The 20,432-nt window shown below is 45.7% G+C and overlaps 1 protein-coding gene across 4 annotated transcripts in view; it reads left to right on the top strand.

The window, feature by feature from the left end:
- Positions 1-4,618: 4,618 nt before the first annotated feature.
- The window catches only part of ELF5 (E74-like factor 5 (ets domain transcription factor)), a 37,562-nt gene continuing 21,748 nt past the window's right edge, over positions 4,619-20,432 (top strand). The window contains exons 1-2 of one of the 4 annotated variants that reach the window (XM_011936401.1): positions 4,619-4,746; positions 12,669-12,793. In XM_011936401.1, the coding sequence (XP_011791791.1) occupies positions 12,673-12,793 (121 nt within the window). In that variant the 5' untranslated portion in view covers positions 4,619-4,746; positions 12,669-12,672. Of the gene's footprint in view, positions 4,747-6,605; positions 6,890-12,668; positions 12,794-20,432 lie in introns of those variants that run through there. The other 3 variants (XM_011936399.1, XM_011936400.1, XM_011936398.1) reach the window with 3 other exon arrangements.

Raw genomic sequence — 20,432 nt, 5'->3', positions numbered from 1 at the left:
TTCAACCTAGATTGTGCCTCATGGAGAGGTACCAAATGGTAGCATAATGGTAAAGCTTGTGGACTCTGGTGCATAGGCTCCATATATGGTGTATTGGTGTATCCTGCAGAGGCTCAGTCCTGCTTTGTGTTCCATGTGCTATGTGATATTGGGCAAGTTACTTCAACTCTCTATCTCTGTTTCCTCATCAGTAAATTTTAGGTGATAATAATGGTACCTACCTCCAAGGAATGATGTAAAGATTAAATGACTTAATACCTGTAGCATGCCTAGACAGTTCTTGGCACCCAGTAAATGCTCAGTAAATGGTAGCTATTATGATTATTCATTGTGGAAGAGGAAGGGCAACATTATCCTACTTGTTATGGTAATGCCCAAAGGTTAGGGCGCTCAACCAATATCTGTGTCTCTCTCTATAGCCCATTACAATAACTGCCATTTATTGAAACTTACCATGCACCAAGAATCATAGTAGACACTTCACTGGTGAGGAAATTGTGACCCTGAAAAGCTGATAGCTCATCTAATGTCTCCCAGGTGGCAGGTGCTAGGAGTTTGTTGTCATATACACCCACTGACAGAAATCTTTTTGTTCTTAAATATTTGAGCCAATATAGCATAGAAAATTGCATTTTCTCCAACAGACTCTTTTCTAAAAATAATAAATGAGAATAATAGTGACAGGGGTCTAATCCAAAGCCAGTGCATTTCACCATCACACTGTAAATCTCTCCTTCTAATGGCATTATCTACGAATTTACCTAAACTTGTTTTTCTAACTCTCTTTTGTTTTCAGCCTGTGCTGCCTTTTGGGTTGGTGGTGAAGGTGGCAGGTTGAAAGAAAAAATAAATGACAAAAAAAATGTTGACTTTGGTTAAAGAGAGCAAGTTCTAGGAAAAGCAGCTGAGATGTGAAGCCTGTTATATGTAGTGAAAAGAATAGAATGGGAGCCTCCAGCCTCTTATGGCACGCCCTTTAAGACACGTGATTTTACGATCCATGTAGGTATTGAGTGCATTCTTGATCCCAAGAACCATACTAGGCACCAGATTCAGTGAGGTACCAGAATTTCCACCCTATACTAACAGACAGATTGTGCCAGCAATAACCAGGAATCCTAGAAATCTTGAGCCAATAGAGAGGGATGGGCCACCTTTTAGGCCAGTGTGAGTCCAGAGCTAAAGAAGAGAGGCCAACTTAAGCTCCTGTTTCCACAGCTTGCCTTTAACATTGGTCAGGCCTGAGTTCAACACAGATTTGGCCACTGACCAACTGGGTGAGCCCCAGCAATCATGGCACCTCTGTTTCTCTGTCTTAAAAAAGAAAGTAGTGATAGCTACCTTCCATGATAATTGTGAAAAATAACCAAGGAAATACAGGTAAGTCATCCTATATCAAGCACAATACTTGGTATATCATAGATGCTCTTTAGGTGTGATTCTCTCCTCCCTATTCCCAAAGAACTGTCCCAGGAGCACCCAGAAACTGGTTAGCACAGCAGTTAAGAGGATGGGCTCCAGAGGCAGGCAGCCTAGACTAAAATACTTGCTCTACCACTTAGCTGTGTAACCATGAACTTCTCTACTTAGCCTCTCTGTGCCTCAGTTTCCTCATCTGTAAATTAGAGATGATCAGTAACTTCCTTGTCGAAAATGTATGAAAATTTAATGTAAGGAATGTAACAGGTTAAAATGTAGATAACCCACATTTAGTTAGGGCTCCCTCTACTCCCCAAGTTTTCACTCATTTAATTCACACAACAACCCTACAAGAAATGTAATCCTTTTTCCCCATTTTACAGATGAAGCAACTGGGATGCAGAGATGTTCAACAGGCTTCCCAGACCCACCCAGACAGCAAATGGCAGATCAGAGAGTCAAACTTAGGAAGTCTCCTTCCAGAATCTGTTTTCTTAGCCACTATGTTACAATTATAAGCCCAATTAGTGTTACTTAATATTGCTATATGGCCAGGACACCAGAAGCAGGATAGGCTGGGAGTTCATTCCTTCTTCTGTCCCCCTCCCCACACCCTAGTCCTTTTTTACCTTCCTCTTCCATCCCCAGTCCCCATTCTTGTTGTCATTCAACACTCATAATGCAGTTCTTTTAGATGCTTCGTGTTCAATATCATCCAAGATCTCCACTCCAATCAAATTTAAGTTTAAAGTGATAGTTAAACTTAATTAGAGTCAAATTCCTCTTTTATTTTGGGTTTATCTTAATCATCTCTTTTATCCACTGGTCCAGAAGCCTGTAATTTCACACACAGGCACCCAGAAATGCTATATTATACATTTGGGACCATGAGACAAACAGAGTTCATGGTCTTATATATCCATTGTCAGAAGACTTTTACACTCAAATAATTGAGTCAGTTGGGCAGCCACAGCCCCTGGGGAAAAAAATTGAGCCAAGAGAGTACAGAAAAAAAAAAAAAAATACATAATTTCTCCAAAAGACTCTTTACTTTTTTATTTTTTTTTTTATTTTTTTATTTTTTTGAGATGGAGTCTCATTCTGTTGCCCGGGTTGGAGTGCAATGGTGCGATCTTGGCTCACTGCAACCTCCGCCTCCCAGGTTCAAGCGATTCTCCTGCCTCAGCCTCCTGAGTAGCTGGGATTACAGGCGTGCACCACCACGCCTGGCTAATTTTTGCATTTTTAGTAGAGATGGGGTTTCACCATGTTGGCCAGGCTGGTCTCAAACTCCTGACCTCATGATCTGCTCACCTTGGCTTCCCAAAGTGCTGGGATTACATGCATAAACCACTGCACCCAGCCCAAAAGACTCTTTTCTAAAAACAGTATCAGAATAACATGTTTTCCCTAAAAACTTCTCCACTGAGAAGAATGTATATGTTCAGAAAGAAACATTGGTAACATTTCAGAAGCCAGTGACAAGATAGGCCAGTGCCCAACAATGGAAAACATAGTGTGTAGGACTATCACAGTCCACAGTCCCCTAGGAACCAAAGAGGAAGAGAAGTACAGAATTTTAAAGCGTAAAAGAAGCCCAGAGACCATGTAATCCAGTTACTTGCAAATCCTTTCTAAGGGCAGATTCTTTTGTTCAAATGAAATCTTACCCGGAAGATTTATATAAAAGCTGAGATGCTCGTATTGAGTCAGGAAAGAACAGGGTGGTCTACAGCCTAACCCACTCTACTCCACTCCCATCCTCTCACCCACAAAAGTCCTTGTAAGGGCTCCGGGGAACCCCCAGGGTTCCTCAAGTCGCAGTCTGAAAAAAATCACTATTTTAATCCCACTTCCTCCTTTTGCCACTGGGGAAAAATGAAGACCAGAGAAGTCCAGGTTACCCAGCCAAGATAGGGGCGTAGGCAGTCACCTATCTTTCTTCAACAATTTTTCCATGATGACACCCCATATCCTCTCATGAACTGCCTTTTGTTTCTGCAGACTCTGTGTGTATTTGTATTTGTGTGTTTGTACCCATGCCCGGTGATCCCAGGAAAACCTAACAAACCAGTCCCTGCTTTCACTTTAAAGCTTGGAGTCTGCCGTTTGAATACAACATCGCGGCTGCCCAAGATGGCTAGAAGTAGAATGCAAAAAGTCACAGGATTATAAATACCTGTCTCATAGATGACCTGGGACACTGCCTCACAGCCTAAATTAGGCAGTTTCTGTTGTCACCGAGAAGTACTAAAAAGCAGTCAGTTCTCAGCGAGACACCTGAGAGCTGGCATCCACAACAGGCCCCCTGGCCTATTAGCTTTGGACACCTGACTGGGCCACTAAGCCTCTTCATTTCTCAGAGGGGAACTCCTCTGTTTCACAGGGAGGAAGCCGCTGCATGGCTCATTACATCCAAGTGTTAGAAGTTTAATAAGTTAATGTGTCTGATGCCCTGATGGTCCTTAGGGAGAAAAAGTGGAAGAAAAGGCCCTAAAGTAGTTCTCCAAGCTGCCTATTCCCTTCATCTGGTTGGAAGGTGTAGGTTGGAAGAAATAGCAAGGGGGAGTCCTGGTGAACGTGCCCTATCAAGGATAATGCTGCAGTCATCATAGCTAACGGAGGGCTTGCCTGGCCTCCTGTGAATCTCGTAGTAGCCATGAGGAGAGGCCCCATCACTTACATTAGACTCATGAAGCCCAGGGATGTTAGCTACATTTTTCTAGGTAGCACAGCTAGGAAATGATGGACGCAGAATTTGAATCCAAAGGCAACTAGCTGCAAAACCTAAGGTCTTAACACCGGCCCTATAATGCTCTTCCTTCTCACCACAAGGGGAAAACGGAGAAAGGCATGATCTTACAAAAGCACTGGGCTCAGCCAGCCTGGGAGAGAGGCAGTGTAGACCCGCACCAGGGTGGAAACTCTGCGTTTTCCCTCCAGCTTGCGCAGAGGAAAATTCCTCAGCAAACGCACGATCCCGCACAGCTCCCAGGGACAAGAATTTTCTGCTTGTTTACTGAGTCCCCTAGGCTGGGAGTGGGGGGGTTGCAGGGCAGGGGTGAGTTGGCACAAAAGCAGGATAAAGGTAAACTTTCTGCATATGAGAACCATTTCCCCCCCTTCCAAGGAGCCGTGTCACACTGTATGTCACCGTCATCAAAGGGGCTGTGCATAAACCTGAAAAACCAAACGGACCTGTCTGTAGGTGTCACTTATATCACAAGGCTACAGGTGCTTTATTTCCACTGTACGCTGGTGCTGGGAGCGCCTGCCTTCTCTAGCCTTGAAAGCCTCTTCTTTGGACCTACCCACAGCTGCCCTCACGTAAGCGCCTTTTCTTTGCTTTTTCGGATGAATCGTAAGGGGTGTCAGGTCTCAGAGGCTCGGCCTGGGGCCTGGGTCTGCTCGTCCATCTGCAGCTCCAGGGCCGGCACCTGCGCTGGGTGCAGTCCCAGGGCCTCCCGGGAGCTGTTTGACACAGATGTGATGGCTTGCCTGAGAGAGACCTGTTTGCCTTCGCAGGCCGTTCGGCCACCCACCCTCCTCACAGCCCGCACTCCCTCAGGATCTCTTAGCTCAACCAAGGAGAATTAAGAGAACGCGCCCAGGCACTCAGTTCTCTATCCACCCTAAAGCTTCTTTAGGAAGGGAAGCTGGATTTTACACAGAAAAATATTCAGCTTCAAGGAAAGCCCCCACCTACCCTTCTCCCCCGACTGAATTCCTTTCCCCACCGGCCTGCCCACGATCCCCCACCCCCGCCCCCGATAGAGAGAACAGCCTTATTATAGTATGGGGCATTTTCAGGAATTTGTACAAAATCGTTTTAAAAGAAACCCATTTGCCCTCTGACATCTCCCCAGAAGAGAATGCTTCCAGAAAAGCAATGGTTAGGGTTTTTCCACTGTGTTCTCAGGCCTTGTCAGACTCTGCAGTGTGTGGAGTTTCTGTGGGGTTGCCCCCTGCTGACAGCGGCAGGTAGCACAAGCTCTCCCCTCAGGCTGAAGCCGGGCCCGCGTGTGGATGGATGTCTTTTGTACGCCCGAGAGTGTGTCAGACATCATTAGGTGCAATCGCTTCATGTTACAGATGAGGAAACTGAGGCCAGAAAGGCTAGATGACTTAGGGAGGCAGCTCTGTGTTTCAGTCTAGTTCAGAGACCCAGGGAAAGAGGTGGTTTGCCCATCCAAGTGAACGCTTGATTCTTTTGTCTTCGTGTTCTCTGTGACATTGTTGTTTTTGATCATCAGAGGTATTCTCGGGCCAGAGTTTTCAGTTTGGTCGTCCTCCTTTTTCAGAAGTCACCAGAGTGGCAAATTTTTACACACATTGTTGATGGCTGATTTTTCCCTCTAAAACAGGATTGAATATATGTGTTATGCCCCGTCCTTTGCATATATTGGATTGCATGATTAAAAAAAAAAATCTCCATTTTAAAGATGAAGAAACCAGAGGTCAAAGAGGGGCATGAATATTTATATACTACATCTATATGAAAAAAAAAGCTTAAGAATTTCAGCAGGCTGTGTAGTAAGAAATGTACCCCACATTCACAGCAGCAGAGGTAGGATTTAACCCCTGATGTATTTAATCCAAAACTGATAAGCTTTGCATCGAAGCCCACAGCAAACTACATGGCATACCTTGTTGGATCTTCACTGCACCTTCAGAAAAACAGCTATAAACAAACAAACATGCAAACTCCCTATGCAAGCTAAAGAAAAATGAGAAATCACTTAACAAGAGGTCAGCAAATTGGTTCTCACAGCTGCTGGGGTTCCTCCCAGAAGAACAAACACTCAAGTACCCAACCCTCAATCTTTCTTTAGCAGTAAGTGTTGAAATACTCCACTGGGTTCTTCTCAATGGGCCCCTTCTTAGGGAGGTCCAAGGGCTGGGAAATTGACCCTCCCTTGCTCATAAGGCTTAGGACAGAGTGGATATTTGGGTGTCACTGAGGCTTTGGGGACGGAAAACCAATTTTCTTCCCAATGAGAACACTCAGAGGGTGGGATTGAGGAAGCCCTTTCTTGGCCCCTTTTTTTCTATATTTTGCACGCTATGGCCTTGTTCTGCCCAGTGACGATTTGGCCCGTAAACTGCCAATGTGTAGATACTTAATTGGGTCAATTTTTCGTCACATGCCCAGAGTGAAGTTGATGATCACCGCCAGAGTCAGGAAGGAATTTTCCTCCTCTGGCAAACTGGCCAAGGCTGAGTGGTTTGCTCCTTCCCCTCTCTCTGGGAGGCTGAGCAGGGGTGCCAGGTTGCTCAGGCCATGGCGCCACACCTGTTATTGCTGCCTCTGATTTGTGTGACGCTGAGAAGCCCACAGGCCTGTGCCTCTGACTGGGAGGACGCTCTCTGTGTGCATTTGGTGTGTGAGCCGGCTCTGAGAAGGGTTCAGAAGCCACTGGAGGCATCCGGGGACTTCAGCTTCCATGCCATCGCTGCCTCACTCCCACAGGTACCTGCAGCCCACTTCTCACATGTGAAGTGAGCCCACCTGATTCCTCCACCTTGTGTTAATCATTCTTGAGCCTTTCCTACTTACTAGGCAGCTAGCACAATGACTACATTTGGGGGAAACTGATTCCAATTTCCATTGATCTATTGGTGGGCAGTGAGTGAGGGTCCAGAGTGTGTAGGGTACCCAGCTAGCCTGGGCAAAGAATGTCCAGCTGTCGTGAGGTATCTACATCCTACTGGGGTAGAAGGCATTGGGCACAGGAGAAAAGGGAGAAGAGGAAATCAGGGGGCTTTTTCAGCACTAAAAGTTTAGTGTGTGTGTGTAGCGGTTGGATTTTCCTCCAATTTAGTGGACTTGCTTGACCAAAAAAATCCCAATATAATCAATGTGTATGCATTTGTGTGTGAGTGCCCAGGTTTGGATGTGTTGGCTCAATCAGGTGGATGTCTGCAGAAAGTCACAGAGTTAGGGCAGACCTTCGGGGCCGTCTTATCTGTGTTCTTGTTTAGGAGTTGAAGAACTGAGATTTAGAGAGGGGCAAGAGGCAGAATCATAACTCCAGGCCCAGGGCTTCTTCCATGATGAGCCAGCTAGTCCCTCACAAAATGAAAAGTGTGTCCAGAACAGCAGGCCCAGAGACCTCCCAGGAGATCCCTGTCTGTCCTGACGCTGACACTAGGTTGATCTATCACAGCACTTCTCCACCTTTTTTCTTTATCACTTCTCCTAAGGACCCTTTTTAGGTCATTTTTTTCTTAATCATCTCCCCACCAGAAATGTGAATATCAGAGATACGCTATACATCTACTGTAGACCTTTGGAGTGTGATAAAACACTGTAATTAATATCTCAGTTTTTTGACCCCCAAGAACCCATTTTTGTCCCCTAAAGAGGGGGGCAATATCACCCCCCTTGAGCAGGCCTGGCCTAACCTCAGACCTGTGTTCGCATATCCCTGGGCCTCAATGTTACCGCTGAGAAAGGAGGCTCCGACCACCAGCCTTTTCCCACCCATCCTGCTCTACCTCCACTAAAGAAGTCTTTAAAAGCTAAAATGTTCAATTATTGCAAAGACCTTAGAGGGCCTAGAGAAGAGAGGCTGCTGAATACAAAGCAGCCATTATTCCTGAACTCTCACACCTACTGCATGCTGGCTAAGTAACCAAGGTCTTTTGTGGAGAGCCCAGAGTTAATAACACCCGCTCCTACTGTAATAGGAAAACAAACAAACAAAAAAAACCACCTTTTTCTACTTTTATAAGAGATATTTTTCCAAAAGCAAGAAATAATTACAGAAGAAAAACAGCATGTTTTACACCTGAGAAGGCCCTTAACAAAAACTTAATGGATATAATTTGCCTTAGAAGGAATTACCAAAGGGAATCAGATATAGCGTTGTGTAACACAGAGCACTAGAGAGATTACAGATCAAGTGAGTGGGCCGGTGTAAAGAGGAGAAAGAATAACAATATTAAAGGAGGTAAAAATCCTATTGATCAAAGAATATTTCTAGTTTTTATATAATTCCATTCAATTTACCAAATGACCTTTTTTTTTTTTTAATACCAAATGACTTTTGAGACCAATTAGTCAGGCATAGATGAGGAAGATCTCATTTCCACTGTCACATTTTGTATTTGGTGGATTTTTTATTCGACATTGAAGATCTGGGGACTATTTTGTTTTCTTCCATGTGGAATTCACCTCTCCTTTCTCCCAGCCCAGTGAAGGTCATATCACAGGCCTACCATCCTCTTCTTTAGTTGTCTGAGCCTTCTGGCCCAGAAGAAAAGGGATATATTTGTCTTCAGCCCTCACTTAAAGGAATTTTTCTGAAGTCCAGTCCAGAACGCAGAAGTGGCTTTCAGCTCCTGGGGCCCTTCCCTTCCTCATAACCTCTCACCCCATCCCTCAGCATCCTACCCCCTCCCTGCCCCCCACATTCAGCATATAAAACCAGCCAATCCGTGGGAAAATCACAGCCCAAACCCATGCAGGCTTGACATCTGTTTGATTGGGCTCCCAGGAGGAGATCCATGCCCACGATAATCTGCAGAGCACATTAACCCTCTCCAGGCATCAGAGAAGAGACTTCCCAGCAGGGTCTGGAAACTCCCAGGTGATGGCCCAGAAAAGGTGCCTAAGTGTCAGAATTCAAACTCGGTTATATATTTACATCTGGAGAGGAGTTCTCATGCACGTGCTGTTGTTGTTGTTGTTGTTGTTGTTGTTTTGAGACAGAGTCTCGCTCTGTCACCCAGGCTGGAGTGCAGTGGCACGATCTCAGCTCACTGCAACCTCTGCCTCCCAGGTTCAAGCAATTCACATGCCTCAGCCTCCTGAGAAACTGAGATTACAGGTGTGCACCACCATGCCCAGCTAATTGTTGTATTTTTAGTGGAGATAGGGTTTCGCCATGTTGGCCAGGCTGGTCTCAAACTCCTGACCTCAAGTGAACCGCCCACCTTGGCCTTCCAAAGTGCTGGGATTACAGGCGTGAACCATTGCACCTGGCCTGTCATGCACATTTGATGATGATGATGATGTTGATTGGAGATTTTCAAGCATCTGCAAAGAACTGACCTTTGGTTTCAGAATCACACAATCCTGCCCCTCTTAGTTCTGAGGTTCGATTTGCTATATAAGTGTGCCTTGGGCTCAACTGTGTTTTCAGAAAGAGAAGCAGATGGGCTGAGAGTCAGAAAACTAAGGACCTCCCTGCCACTTAACTCTGGCATCCATTAGCTATGTGACCTTAAGCTAGTTACACAAATTCCCTGAGTCTCAGCTTCCTCAGTTGTAAAATGGTGGAGGTAAGGAGGGAAATTGGACTCAGTATTTTCCAACACGTGGTACTCGTGGTACTCGCATCAACTGGCAATATGCCAGATGAATCTGGTTAGGGGTTGCAAACTTTTTCTTAAAGGGCCAGGTATTCTAGGATTAGCCGGCCAAAAGGCAAAATAAAGGATATGATGTAAATATGTATATAACCACTTAAAATGTAACCACTTAAAAATGTGAAGTTTTTTTTATTTTTTATTTTTTTTTGTGAGACGTAGTCTTGCTCTGTCGCTCAGGCTGGAGTGCAGTGGCACAATCTCAGCTCACTACAACCTCTGCCTCCTGGGTTCAAGCGATTCTCCTGTCTCACTCTCCCGACTAGTTGGGATTGCAGGCATGTGCCACCACGCCCAGCTAATGTTTGTATTTTTAGTAGAGACGGGGTTTCACCATGTTGGCAAGACCGGTCTTGAACTCCTGACCTCAGGTGATCCACCCGCCTCAGCCTCCCAAAGTGCCAGGATTACAGGCGTAAACCACTGCGCCCAGCAGTAAAATTATTTTTAACTGCAGACTTTACAAAAATAGGTGAGGGACTGCATTTTGCCTGTAGGATGTAGTTTGCTAACCCCTGATTTAGGTGGTGCATGCACCATTTTTATTCAAATGCTTACATATTTATGTATGTAAAAAATCCCAACTTCCCATTTATAGTGCTGATATAAAGTTTTCTTTTTAATTACCATATTTATGTTAAAACAAAAAGGGAGTTGATGATTTTTTAAAGTATTTTAAGTAAATAATAGTGCTCGTAATATATGGATTGAGTGAAATTGACAGTCGTAGGCAAATGACTGAAGTTTAGGAAACACTGGACTAGATAAAGAATTCGCTCCTGCCAATCTTAAAATTCCATGTGTTTAATATCCCAAGACACTTACCAGTGGTGTGATTTTGAGCTGCTATGTTCCCTTCGCGAAATGAGGAAAGAACTACTCTATCTCAACATTATTTCGAGAATCAGAAAAAAGAATTCGGGTGAGCAGATTCTTTTCATCCGCCAAACACAGATTATTATTTTTTCTGAATTGTGGGGAGATGGGATTCAGCAGAGAGTGGCATGTGGGAATATGGGAAGCAGTGAAGTTGAGACTGGCACAGGCAAGAATGTGTGCAAGCGGGGGCCCCAGGCCTGTTCTTTTCTGCCTTCCTTCCAGCCTCAGCCACACACCCTTCCCCAGAGCTCCCTGCCGCAGCCAATGTGGGTGGGGACTGGAGCAGAGCAATTAGAATCATGGGCTTTTTAAACAGACACACCTGAGCCGCCACCCAGTCTCGCTGGCTTTGTATGTGTTACCCGGAGTCTCAGAGCCTCCATCACTCATCTATGAAATGGAACTGCTGCCAGTACCTATCTCAGAGTGGTTGTTCTGAGCAGACCAGGAAGAATGAAGCTAAAGTACTAAAGTACTTAGCATGAAGCCCAAAGTGAAGTGCTTATTGCAGTGAGCGCAGGTCCACACTCGTCTCCAAAACCTTGGGCCACACATGCTACAGAATTCCGAATTCTTCACAGATTAGGAAGGTGAGATAGTATATATACAGTGGAGTACAGATTACCCCTCGGGTTTAAGGTTGCTCAAAACATTAATATTTCCGCACTGCATCATAAGAATATTCACTCAGTGCAATAAATAAAACTATAACCATAGTTATAAAACTGTAAAACATATACATGTTGTATGTATGAATATGTATATATAAAACTATATAACATCAATTCAGGACTATTTTGTGCTACAAAATAAGATTGCAGCAAACACACACACACATACACACACACTTCCTTTCAGTTTTCAGAGCTTTCAGATTTCAGAATTATGGATTAATCATACACAGTAATTCTTACCTTGTTTTTATTATTTATTTATTTATTTGGCCAGTTTCTGTGGCTCACGCCTATAATCCCAGCACTTTGGGAGGCCAAGAAGGGGAGATCACTTGAGGTCAGGAGTTCGAGACCAGCCTGGCCAACATGGTGAAACTCCATCTCTACTAAAAATACAAAAATTAGCCAGGTTTGGTGGCACACACTTGTAGTCCCAGCTACTTGGGAGGCTGAGGTGGGAGGATCGCTTGAACCGGGGAGGCAGAGGTTGCAGTGAGCTGAGATCACACCACTACACTCCAGCCTGGGTGACAGAGTGGGATTCCATCTTTAAAAAATATCAATTTTATTTTTATCATTTCAACTTTTAGTTTAGATTCAGGGGTATGTGTGCAGGTTTGTTACCTGTGCGTATTGCATAATGCTGAGGTTTCAGGTGCTATTGATCTCATCACCCAGGTACTAAGCATAGTACCCAGTAGTTAGTTTTTCAGCCTTGGCCCCCTTCCCTGCCTCCTCCCTCTGGTAGTCCCCAATGTCTGTTGTTCCCATCTTTATGTCCAAGACTACTCAACATTTAGTGCCCCCTTCTAAGTGAGAATATGAGGTACACGGTTTTCTGTTCCTGACTTAATTTGCTTAGGATAATGACCTCTAGCTGCATCCGTGTTGCTGCACAGGTCATGATCTTGTTCTTTTTTATGGCTGCATCTTACTCTGTTTCTAGAAGCATATTATTGAACATCATAAGTCAGAGTTCAGGGGTCAGACGTGAGCAAACAGGAAACATAAATAAAGGGGCAGTATTGCATATTCAGAGCCTCCATGCTCAAGTCCCCTCTTTGCCACTTGCCAGTTATATCACTTGGGCAATTGTCTCAACCCTTTTGCCTCAGTTTTCTCATCTAAAATGGGAATAGACAGGATGTGGCAAGGATGGAATAATGTCACTTGTAGGTGACATTAGGGGGTGCCTGCTCCTAGTGAGTGACATGTTTGTTATCATTTTTAAAAACCAAGTATCGCCCTGCTAGGGGCTCCTGCACAGTGTGGCTTCAGGAGTCGCTCACCCCAGCGTCCTCACGACCTCTCCCGCTGTTGCAGGGTGATGTTGGACTCGGTGACACACAGCACCTTCCTGCCGAATGCGTCCTTCTGCGATCCCTTGATGTCGTGGACTGATGTGTTCAGCAATGAAGAGTACTACCCTGCCTTTGAGCATCAGACAGGTACGTATGTTTGAAGGAGCCCATCTGAGCACAGCCAGGATGGGCTAGGGCAGGACGTGGTGCTGGCCTCAGGTGAAAGACAAGGCTGTGCTGGGGCCTAGGAACACCAGAGTTCAGGGCAGAGGGCTAGAGGGCTCCTGGATGGAAGGAAGGGCAACCTCTTGCAGATAAAAGGTGCTGGAACCCTGACCCCCAAACTCCCTAGTCCTGTGGCCTTGCGGCCGTGCGCGGCTCAGCTAACCTCTCTGAGCCTCATTTTGCTACCAAGTAAAATGTACGTCTCTTAGAGTTATTATGATATTTAAACAATGTAGTAGAAAGAAAGCCCTTAGCCCAGGACCTGGTATGCTGTGGTTGCTTGATCATGGTGGTTTTAGCCAACATTTACTGAACACGAGCTGTGTGCAAAACCTTGTGCCAAGCACCATCTCATCCTTGCCAAAGCCCGATGAGATGAACAATTATTATCCCTGTCTTATAAATGAAGAAACTGAGATACAGAGAGGCTAAGTGACTTGCCTTGGGCCTCACAGTTAAGCTCCATGCAAGTTGACCCATCTTATAATTGATATCACACTGTGGTTATTGATATTAATATATCATTATTCTCTGAGCTTCTATTTCTTTTTCCCTAAACCAGGGGTGATGAGAGCTACTATAAGGACTAAGGGAGCCAAAGGGTGTAAATATGTAGCCTGGCACAAAACAAGTGTTCAGTAAATATGAGCCGCTCGCTGTTCCCCAGGCCTCCCTCCCCACCCTTCCTCCTCTCTCTCAGGCAGGATCTCTCCACCGCAGAAGGCAGCATGGGACCTTGAGAAAATCCCATGCTGGAGGGAGGCCAGCCAAGCTTTGCCCCACGAAACCCTCTGAGGGCCTCTGTCACTGAGGTGCTTGGGTGACCGCACATCACAGCACACCTGGCTGACTGCTGGCACGACAGGAGCACGCACTGCTTGGCGGTCCTGCAAGTGCCAAATAAGCTGTCAGTCCTCACTGAGTGTTAACCCCATGTAGGAGTCCAGACTCAGTATCCGGAGGCAGGCAGTGTGCAAAAGAGGCTATGTCTCCAGGGGCTGCAAAAAGTCCACTACCAGAAGCCCCTGCCTCTGGGGCCAGGGGCCAGGCCACACTCACAGACTTGAGGCACTTACCTACATAATGGAATCCCACACCTGCCCCCACCCTACAAGGACACACACACACATGTGCGTGTGCGCGCACACACGCATACGTGAAATCTCTTACCCTCATCTGTAAGGTCTAGATCATTGCATTTGGACTTGAATCGAACAGATACATTGTACAATTCTCCTTTAGGCATAAGAAGCACCTTATTTCCCAGAAAGGTATGAGAAATGTACTCCATCTCCTTACCTTGAAATTTGGTTAACAGGTTAAATCCGAAGGAGGAAAATGAAAACTTTCAAGTCGCCCTGCCCTCCCTATGTGTCCCACAGTGGTGGGGCCCAGCTCCAGGCTCTCTCTCTACCTGTGCATAATGCCAGGCCTCACTTAACCTAGACCTGCCATTGTGGGAGCCCCTTCTTTCTGCCTATTCTGCTGAGAAACAGTTGGGGTGGCAGTGGGAGGGGCGGGCCACAACCACTTGCCCCCGGCAATGGCCTGGACAGTGAAGCAGCAGCTCTATGTGATGAAGACCTGGTGTGTCCCAAATGGGAAGTCTGGCTTTGACACTGGCTGTGTCATCTTAACCTCTCATGTCCCAGTTAGTTTTCTCATCTGTAAAATGGGAATGACCACAATGCTACACAATGACTCATATGCGAATGAAATGAGTTATTACATGGGAAGTGTTTAGGACACAGTCTGGTACCTGGTAACCACACATAAGTGTTCAAAAAATTGAAGGATTAGCTGGACGTGGTGGCTCACACCTGTAATCCTAGCACTTTGGAAGGCCGAGGCAGGATTATCACTTGAGCGTAGGAATTGGAGACCAGCCTGGGCAACATAGTGAGACCTCGTATCTATAAAAAATTGTTTAAAAATTAGCTGGGTATGGTGGCACATGCCTGTAGTCCTAGCTACTTGGGAGGCTGAGGCAGGAGGATCCCTTGAGCCCGGAAGACTGAGGCTGCAGTGAGCTGCAATCATGCCACTGCACTCCAGCTTGAGTGACAGAGAGAAGAAAAAAAAAAAAAGAGTCGGGGAGCAGGCACAGTGGCTCCTGCCTGTAATCCCAGCACTTTGGGAGGCCAAGGCAGGCAGATCACCTGAGCTCAGGAATTTGAGACCAGCCTGGGCAACATGGAGAAACCCCGTCTCTATGAAAAAATACAAAAATTAGCTGGACATGGTGGCACGCACCTGTAGTCCCAGCTACTCGGGAGGCTGAGGCAGGAGGATCCCTTGAGCTCAGAAGGTTGAAGCTGCAGTGAGCTGTGAGTGTACCACTGCATTCCAGCCTGAGCAACGGGGGAGACTCCATGTCAAAGAAAAAAAAAAAAAACATAAAAAACAAGGATTAGTTTCAGTTTGGGATAATGAATAAGTTCTGGAAGTGAATAGCACCGATGACTGCACAACAATGTGAATGTACTTAATGCCACTGAACTGGACCCTTAAGAAGAGTTAAAATAGTTAAGTGCTATATTGTGTATATTTTACCACAATTTTAAAGAATGAAGTTAACAGACGTGATCACCAGTGGCGTTGCCAGAGTTCCTTAAATCCATCCAAGTCTTAGATACTCAGACATGGCCCTCCGGCCAGAGGCTTCTGCATTTCCATCAGTGTCATGAAAGGTTAGACCAGGTCATTGCTAGGATTCCTTCCAGAAGCTTTTGTGATTCCTGCATCAGGCAATATCGAAGACACAGCCTTCTCTTCCCACGACCCATTGAGAAAACAGAAATTCCCATTAAGGCATGCGGCCAGTGAAAATAAAATACCTTCAAGACTGGCCCAGGTTCCTAAGGCTCCCTGAGGGATGGAGCCCCCAGGCTGTCGAGTAGTCCCCAGCCCTCGGTATTTCAGGGGAAGCTGAGTATCTCTGACCTTCAGAAGGTCAAAGTTAAGTGCGAAATGTTCACCTGGAGTAAACACCTCTCCTGGAGCTGCCTGGGCACCAGGTGAGCCTCATAGCCCCTGCTCTCCTCCGCATCCCACACGTGGGAGGAATAGCAGGAGGGGCCTTCTGTCTTTTTTCAACAACGATGTTGCCACCCAGAGAGGTGCATCTGTCTGGAGTTTCTGCAAAAGCCCCCTCTGCCAGGGCTGGGTCAGGAGACAGCCAGCTTTGCCTCTGGGCACTGCTCAGTCAACTTTCCCTGCTCCGTGGCCAGTGGGCTCTGAGACACCTCTCCTGCCGTCCTTACCCACCTCCTGGGAAATACTATCTGGAATTCTGGGCCCCTCTAAAGATTGTCCCAATGGCAGCTTCCTGTTCACCCAGGTTCATGGGCAGGCACTGCCACTTACCAGCCATGTGACCTGCAGCCAGTTTTTTGAGATATGCTTGCTTTCCTCTGCCTCCTAGAGCTGGGGAGATTGAATGAGATTTTGTGTACAAAGTGTTTAGTCACATGCCTGGCACTTAGGAAGTGCTCTCCCTAGCCAAGAACTCCTCACCACTCCCTGCTGGGTAGAAAAACAGCCTTCCCTCTCCTCTCTTCATTGTCCATATTGAACAAAAATAACAACAGATCTCCATCTCAAGCTTCCCAGTTCAGAATTTTTAACAGCTTAGATATTTGAGATCTGAGGGAAGGGAAGTAAAAGGAGAAAAAAAAAATGATGCGCCTTCTAGACAAATGATGTCTGGGAGAAGGAAGGGTGGAACACTCAGCCTATTTAGGAAAACCAGCTGTTCTCAAAAACCCTTCAAATGGCTTGAGCAGAGTGCCGCTGAATCCGTGCCCTGGTGTGGTAACCACAAAGGATTCTGACCTGTTCTTTGAAGCAGGACTTCTGCTTGGCTGCACTGCAGGCTGGAAGATGGACAGTCACAGATTGCAAAATACTCTAGAATTTCATGAACTCGCCCTGCCTTGCCCGTGGCTTTTTCAAAGTAAAGAATGATGACTACTGGAGAATGTATCCAAGTGGGCAGGAGGGTTGGTTGCGGGGAGGCTGCATGTAGTTCACATGCATATGATATTTTTAAAAGATGGTTTCTCCAGTCGAGTTCCAGTAGCCAGCCCTCCGGTAGTCATTGAGTACCCTGGCCTTGCCGCTACTTTCTTTCTGGAGTTCTTTCCTTAACCTCCACGGACCCACATCCCTCCCCTGACAGCCAATGTGCCATGCACACACATGGAGCGCCTCCTTTGCTTTGGAATCTTGCTTATACTTTGTCAGCTGCAGAGGTTTCTAAACTGAGGTTCCCGAGAGGCTTTGGGGGTTTCCCAGATGTTCCTCAGGGACCACCAGAGAAGGCAGTGGAAGTGACATTTGAGAAGATGGGGCTTCAGTCCTTCTGTCTCCACCTCTATCCCTAAGCGTGCTCCTCCACTTTAATTCTGAAGACAGTAGAGCACAGTGAGGCTGGGCTGCAGGAGCCAGAATACACCCAGATAACCCATTCCTAGCTCTGCCACTTACGGGTTATATGAGCTTGAAAAGGGTCACACCCATGAACCTTACTTTCTTCCTTTGTAAAATGAGTTACATGATATAGGACTTCATAGCATTGCGTTGAGGACAACATGAGAAAGCACAAAGCATTTAGCGTGACGATAGACACATACTAAGTGCTCGATAAATATGTTAGCTATAATATTATTGCACAATGTGAGATTTTATTTGAAGAAAGCACTTTTTGTAAGGGAAGAAAGCTGCAAAACCCACTGGTCAGAGAAAGAGGCATTTGGATCTCCACATGGGGTTTCCTAAGCAAGCTTCATGTTTTATGTACAGAAGTTTGAAAGCAGATACAAAGGAAAGAATCTAAGAACTTCCAAATCAAAACCAGATCAACAAATACAAAATCATCTGAAAGTCCGAGGTGAGCCCTGCGGCAGCGCCCACACCTCAGGAGGACTCACCTCTAGCCCAGTCAACATGCACCTGAGTCTTCTGGTTGGCCATGGCCCCAGGACGGCTCAGAGCTTGGCTCTCTTGGCCTGTTCCTAACTACATGGCTCCCAAGGCCATGGCTACTTTGCAGCCAGCCCTTCTCCTCTTTTCTCTATCCAGTTTCCTATGCTGCACTGGACTTTACTTTTCCATCTCATGCTCTAAATCTTTCCACAGGCTATGCTGGAAAGCCAGGAAGAGGTATGGGATGGAGCTGGACTGGCTCTAGGAGGAAACTTAAAAGCCATTTATCATTTCAGGTTTTCCCTCATAAAGTCCTTCCTTTCAGTGACAAAGCAGCAATTGATGGTGCCTCTGCTGCCCAGTTCATTCACCACCTCTCTTCAGTGCTGCCCCGGGCAAAACACTTTCCCAACTCCCTGTGCTAGTAAATCATGCTAATTATGGTCCAAGGTTGTCTACCTTGGGCCTCCTCTGACCCAGACTGTCTGTCTTGTCCCAGCCAAGCCCTTAGTTTGCTTTACTGTAGTTGTTCCTCAGCTAGATTGAGGAAGACCCTTTTTCCCTGAGAACAAATGTAGTCCCAAAATAATAACCAATAACAGGTGACTTATACTGAAAACTTACTGTTGTTCAGATACTGGACTAAGTTCTTTACATGCATCATTTCCTTTTCACAACAAACGTCCTAAGATATAGGTACTATTGTTATTTTTATTTTACTAATGAAGGAAGTTGAGGTCCAGAGAGGTTAGGACAGTTTGTTAGAGTTGCACAGCTAATCCATCGAAGAGCCAAGATTTCAAATCAGGAAGGTCCGTCTCCACAGCCCAGGCTCAGTTGCCACACCCAACCCTGTGACTTCTATGGGAAGCTCCCTTCCACTCCAAGAGGCTCATTGGCAGAAGCCTAAAATGGAGGCTGGGCACAAGAATTGGATTCTTGTACAGAATTCCTGTAGCTGGCAGGTTCATCTAACTTCATAAACTTTCTTATCACTGCTCCCCAGTCAGCAGAGAAGAAAGATCAAGATCTGCTCCAGAGGGACATAACTGAAAGCTCTAAGCTCAAACTTCTTTTACAACCTGCAGATTTTGCATTCTGCTGCATATCTATTTTGTTGTAATATAAAAATCACACCAGGCACAGTGGCTCATGCCTGAAATCTCAACAATTTGGGAGGCTAAAGCAGGAGGATTGCCTGAGCCGAGGAGTTCAAGACCAACCAGCCTGGGCAACATGGTGAGACCCCGTTTCTACAAAATTAAAAAATTAGCCGTGCATGGTGTTGCACACCTGTGGTCCCAGCTACTCAAGAGGCTGAGGCAGGAGGACTGCCTGAGCCCAGGAGGGTGAGCCTGCAGTGAGCTGTGTTCAAGCAACTGCACTCCAACCCGGATGACAGAGTGAGACCCTGTCTCAAAAAAAAAACAAACAAAAAAATTAAAATTTTCCCTCAAAATTTTTGCTTTGAGTGAGGCTCCAAGAAAATGAACAGTGTGGGTTCCAGGATCTTTATATAGGAAGAGCTTAGGGACAACAATCCATTTGGAAGAGATGCCCAAAGGACTTGTCTGGATTTTTTTTTTTTTTTTTTGGAGATGGAGTTTCTTCTCTCCTGTCACCCAGGCTGGAGTGCAATGGCGCCATCTTGGCTCGCTGCAACCTCCACCTCCCAGGTTCAAGCAATTCTCCTGCCTCAGCCTCTCAAGTAGCTGGGATTACAGGCGTGCACCACCAAGCCCAGATAATTTTTGTATTATTAGTAGAGACGGAGTTTCACCTTGTTGGCCAGGCTGGTCTTGAACCCTTGATCTCAGGTGATACACCTGCTTCAGCCTCCCAAAGTTCTGGGATTACAGGGCGTGAGCCCCTGCACCCAACCTGGAAATGATTTTTTAAGAACACTGCTTAATAAGGTTGAGAAGACATCAATTATCTATAACAAAGAATGGAGGTGGGAGATTATCGGACCCACCCTCTGGCCTATCTATTGAAGATGCACAATGAATATTACGTGACTTTCAATTAACTGCTCTGTGCACCCTGGGGATACAGCACCACCACCACCACGCTCTCCTCTGCTCAGTTTCAGAAGCCTGAGTCTTGTGTGCATCCTGATGATTAAGCATTTTACAAAGTCAAACACAGACTCACCTGTGTCCCCAGCTTTTAAACCAAAGATGGCAGCATTAAGGCACCTAACTCAGGCTGGCAATGTAAAGACAAATTAGCTAGGTTTGGTTTCTAAGTTTGGTTTCTAATATAATTCCTACTTTTTTAATGAAGAAAATAAACCAAAGGTCTAGAAAGGGACAAAGCTGCTGGCTTACACATTTAAAAAAAAATTAGACGTGTTTGAAGGAATGTAATTAAAGTGGTGGCATGGGAAACCCAGGAGGTAACCCTAATATTGACAAGTGTAAGTGGATGATATTTAATGAGCACTTGCCATAAGCCTGGCCCTGTTCTAAGTACTTTTCATGTATTAATTTACATAATCCTTTTAAGAGACCAAATAAGTAGGTCCCATTATTTTTATTTTGCGGATGAGTCCAAGGAGGCAGGACTACTAAGTGTGAGAGATCATGTGCCCTTTCAACTTTGAAGGGGAATTCAAAATATAGGAATCCTGGTT

The sequence above is a fragment of the Colobus angolensis genome, unplaced genomic scaffold (assembly GCF_000951035.1).
Source record: "Colobus angolensis palliatus isolate OR3802 unplaced genomic scaffold, Cang.pa_1.0 Scaffold152, whole genome shotgun sequence".
NCBI classification, from domain to species: domain Eukaryota; kingdom Metazoa; phylum Chordata; class Mammalia; order Primates; family Cercopithecidae; genus Colobus; species Colobus angolensis.
The sequence above is the reverse complement of the archived record's forward strand: the minus strand, read 5'-3'. Positions and strand labels throughout refer to the sequence as shown.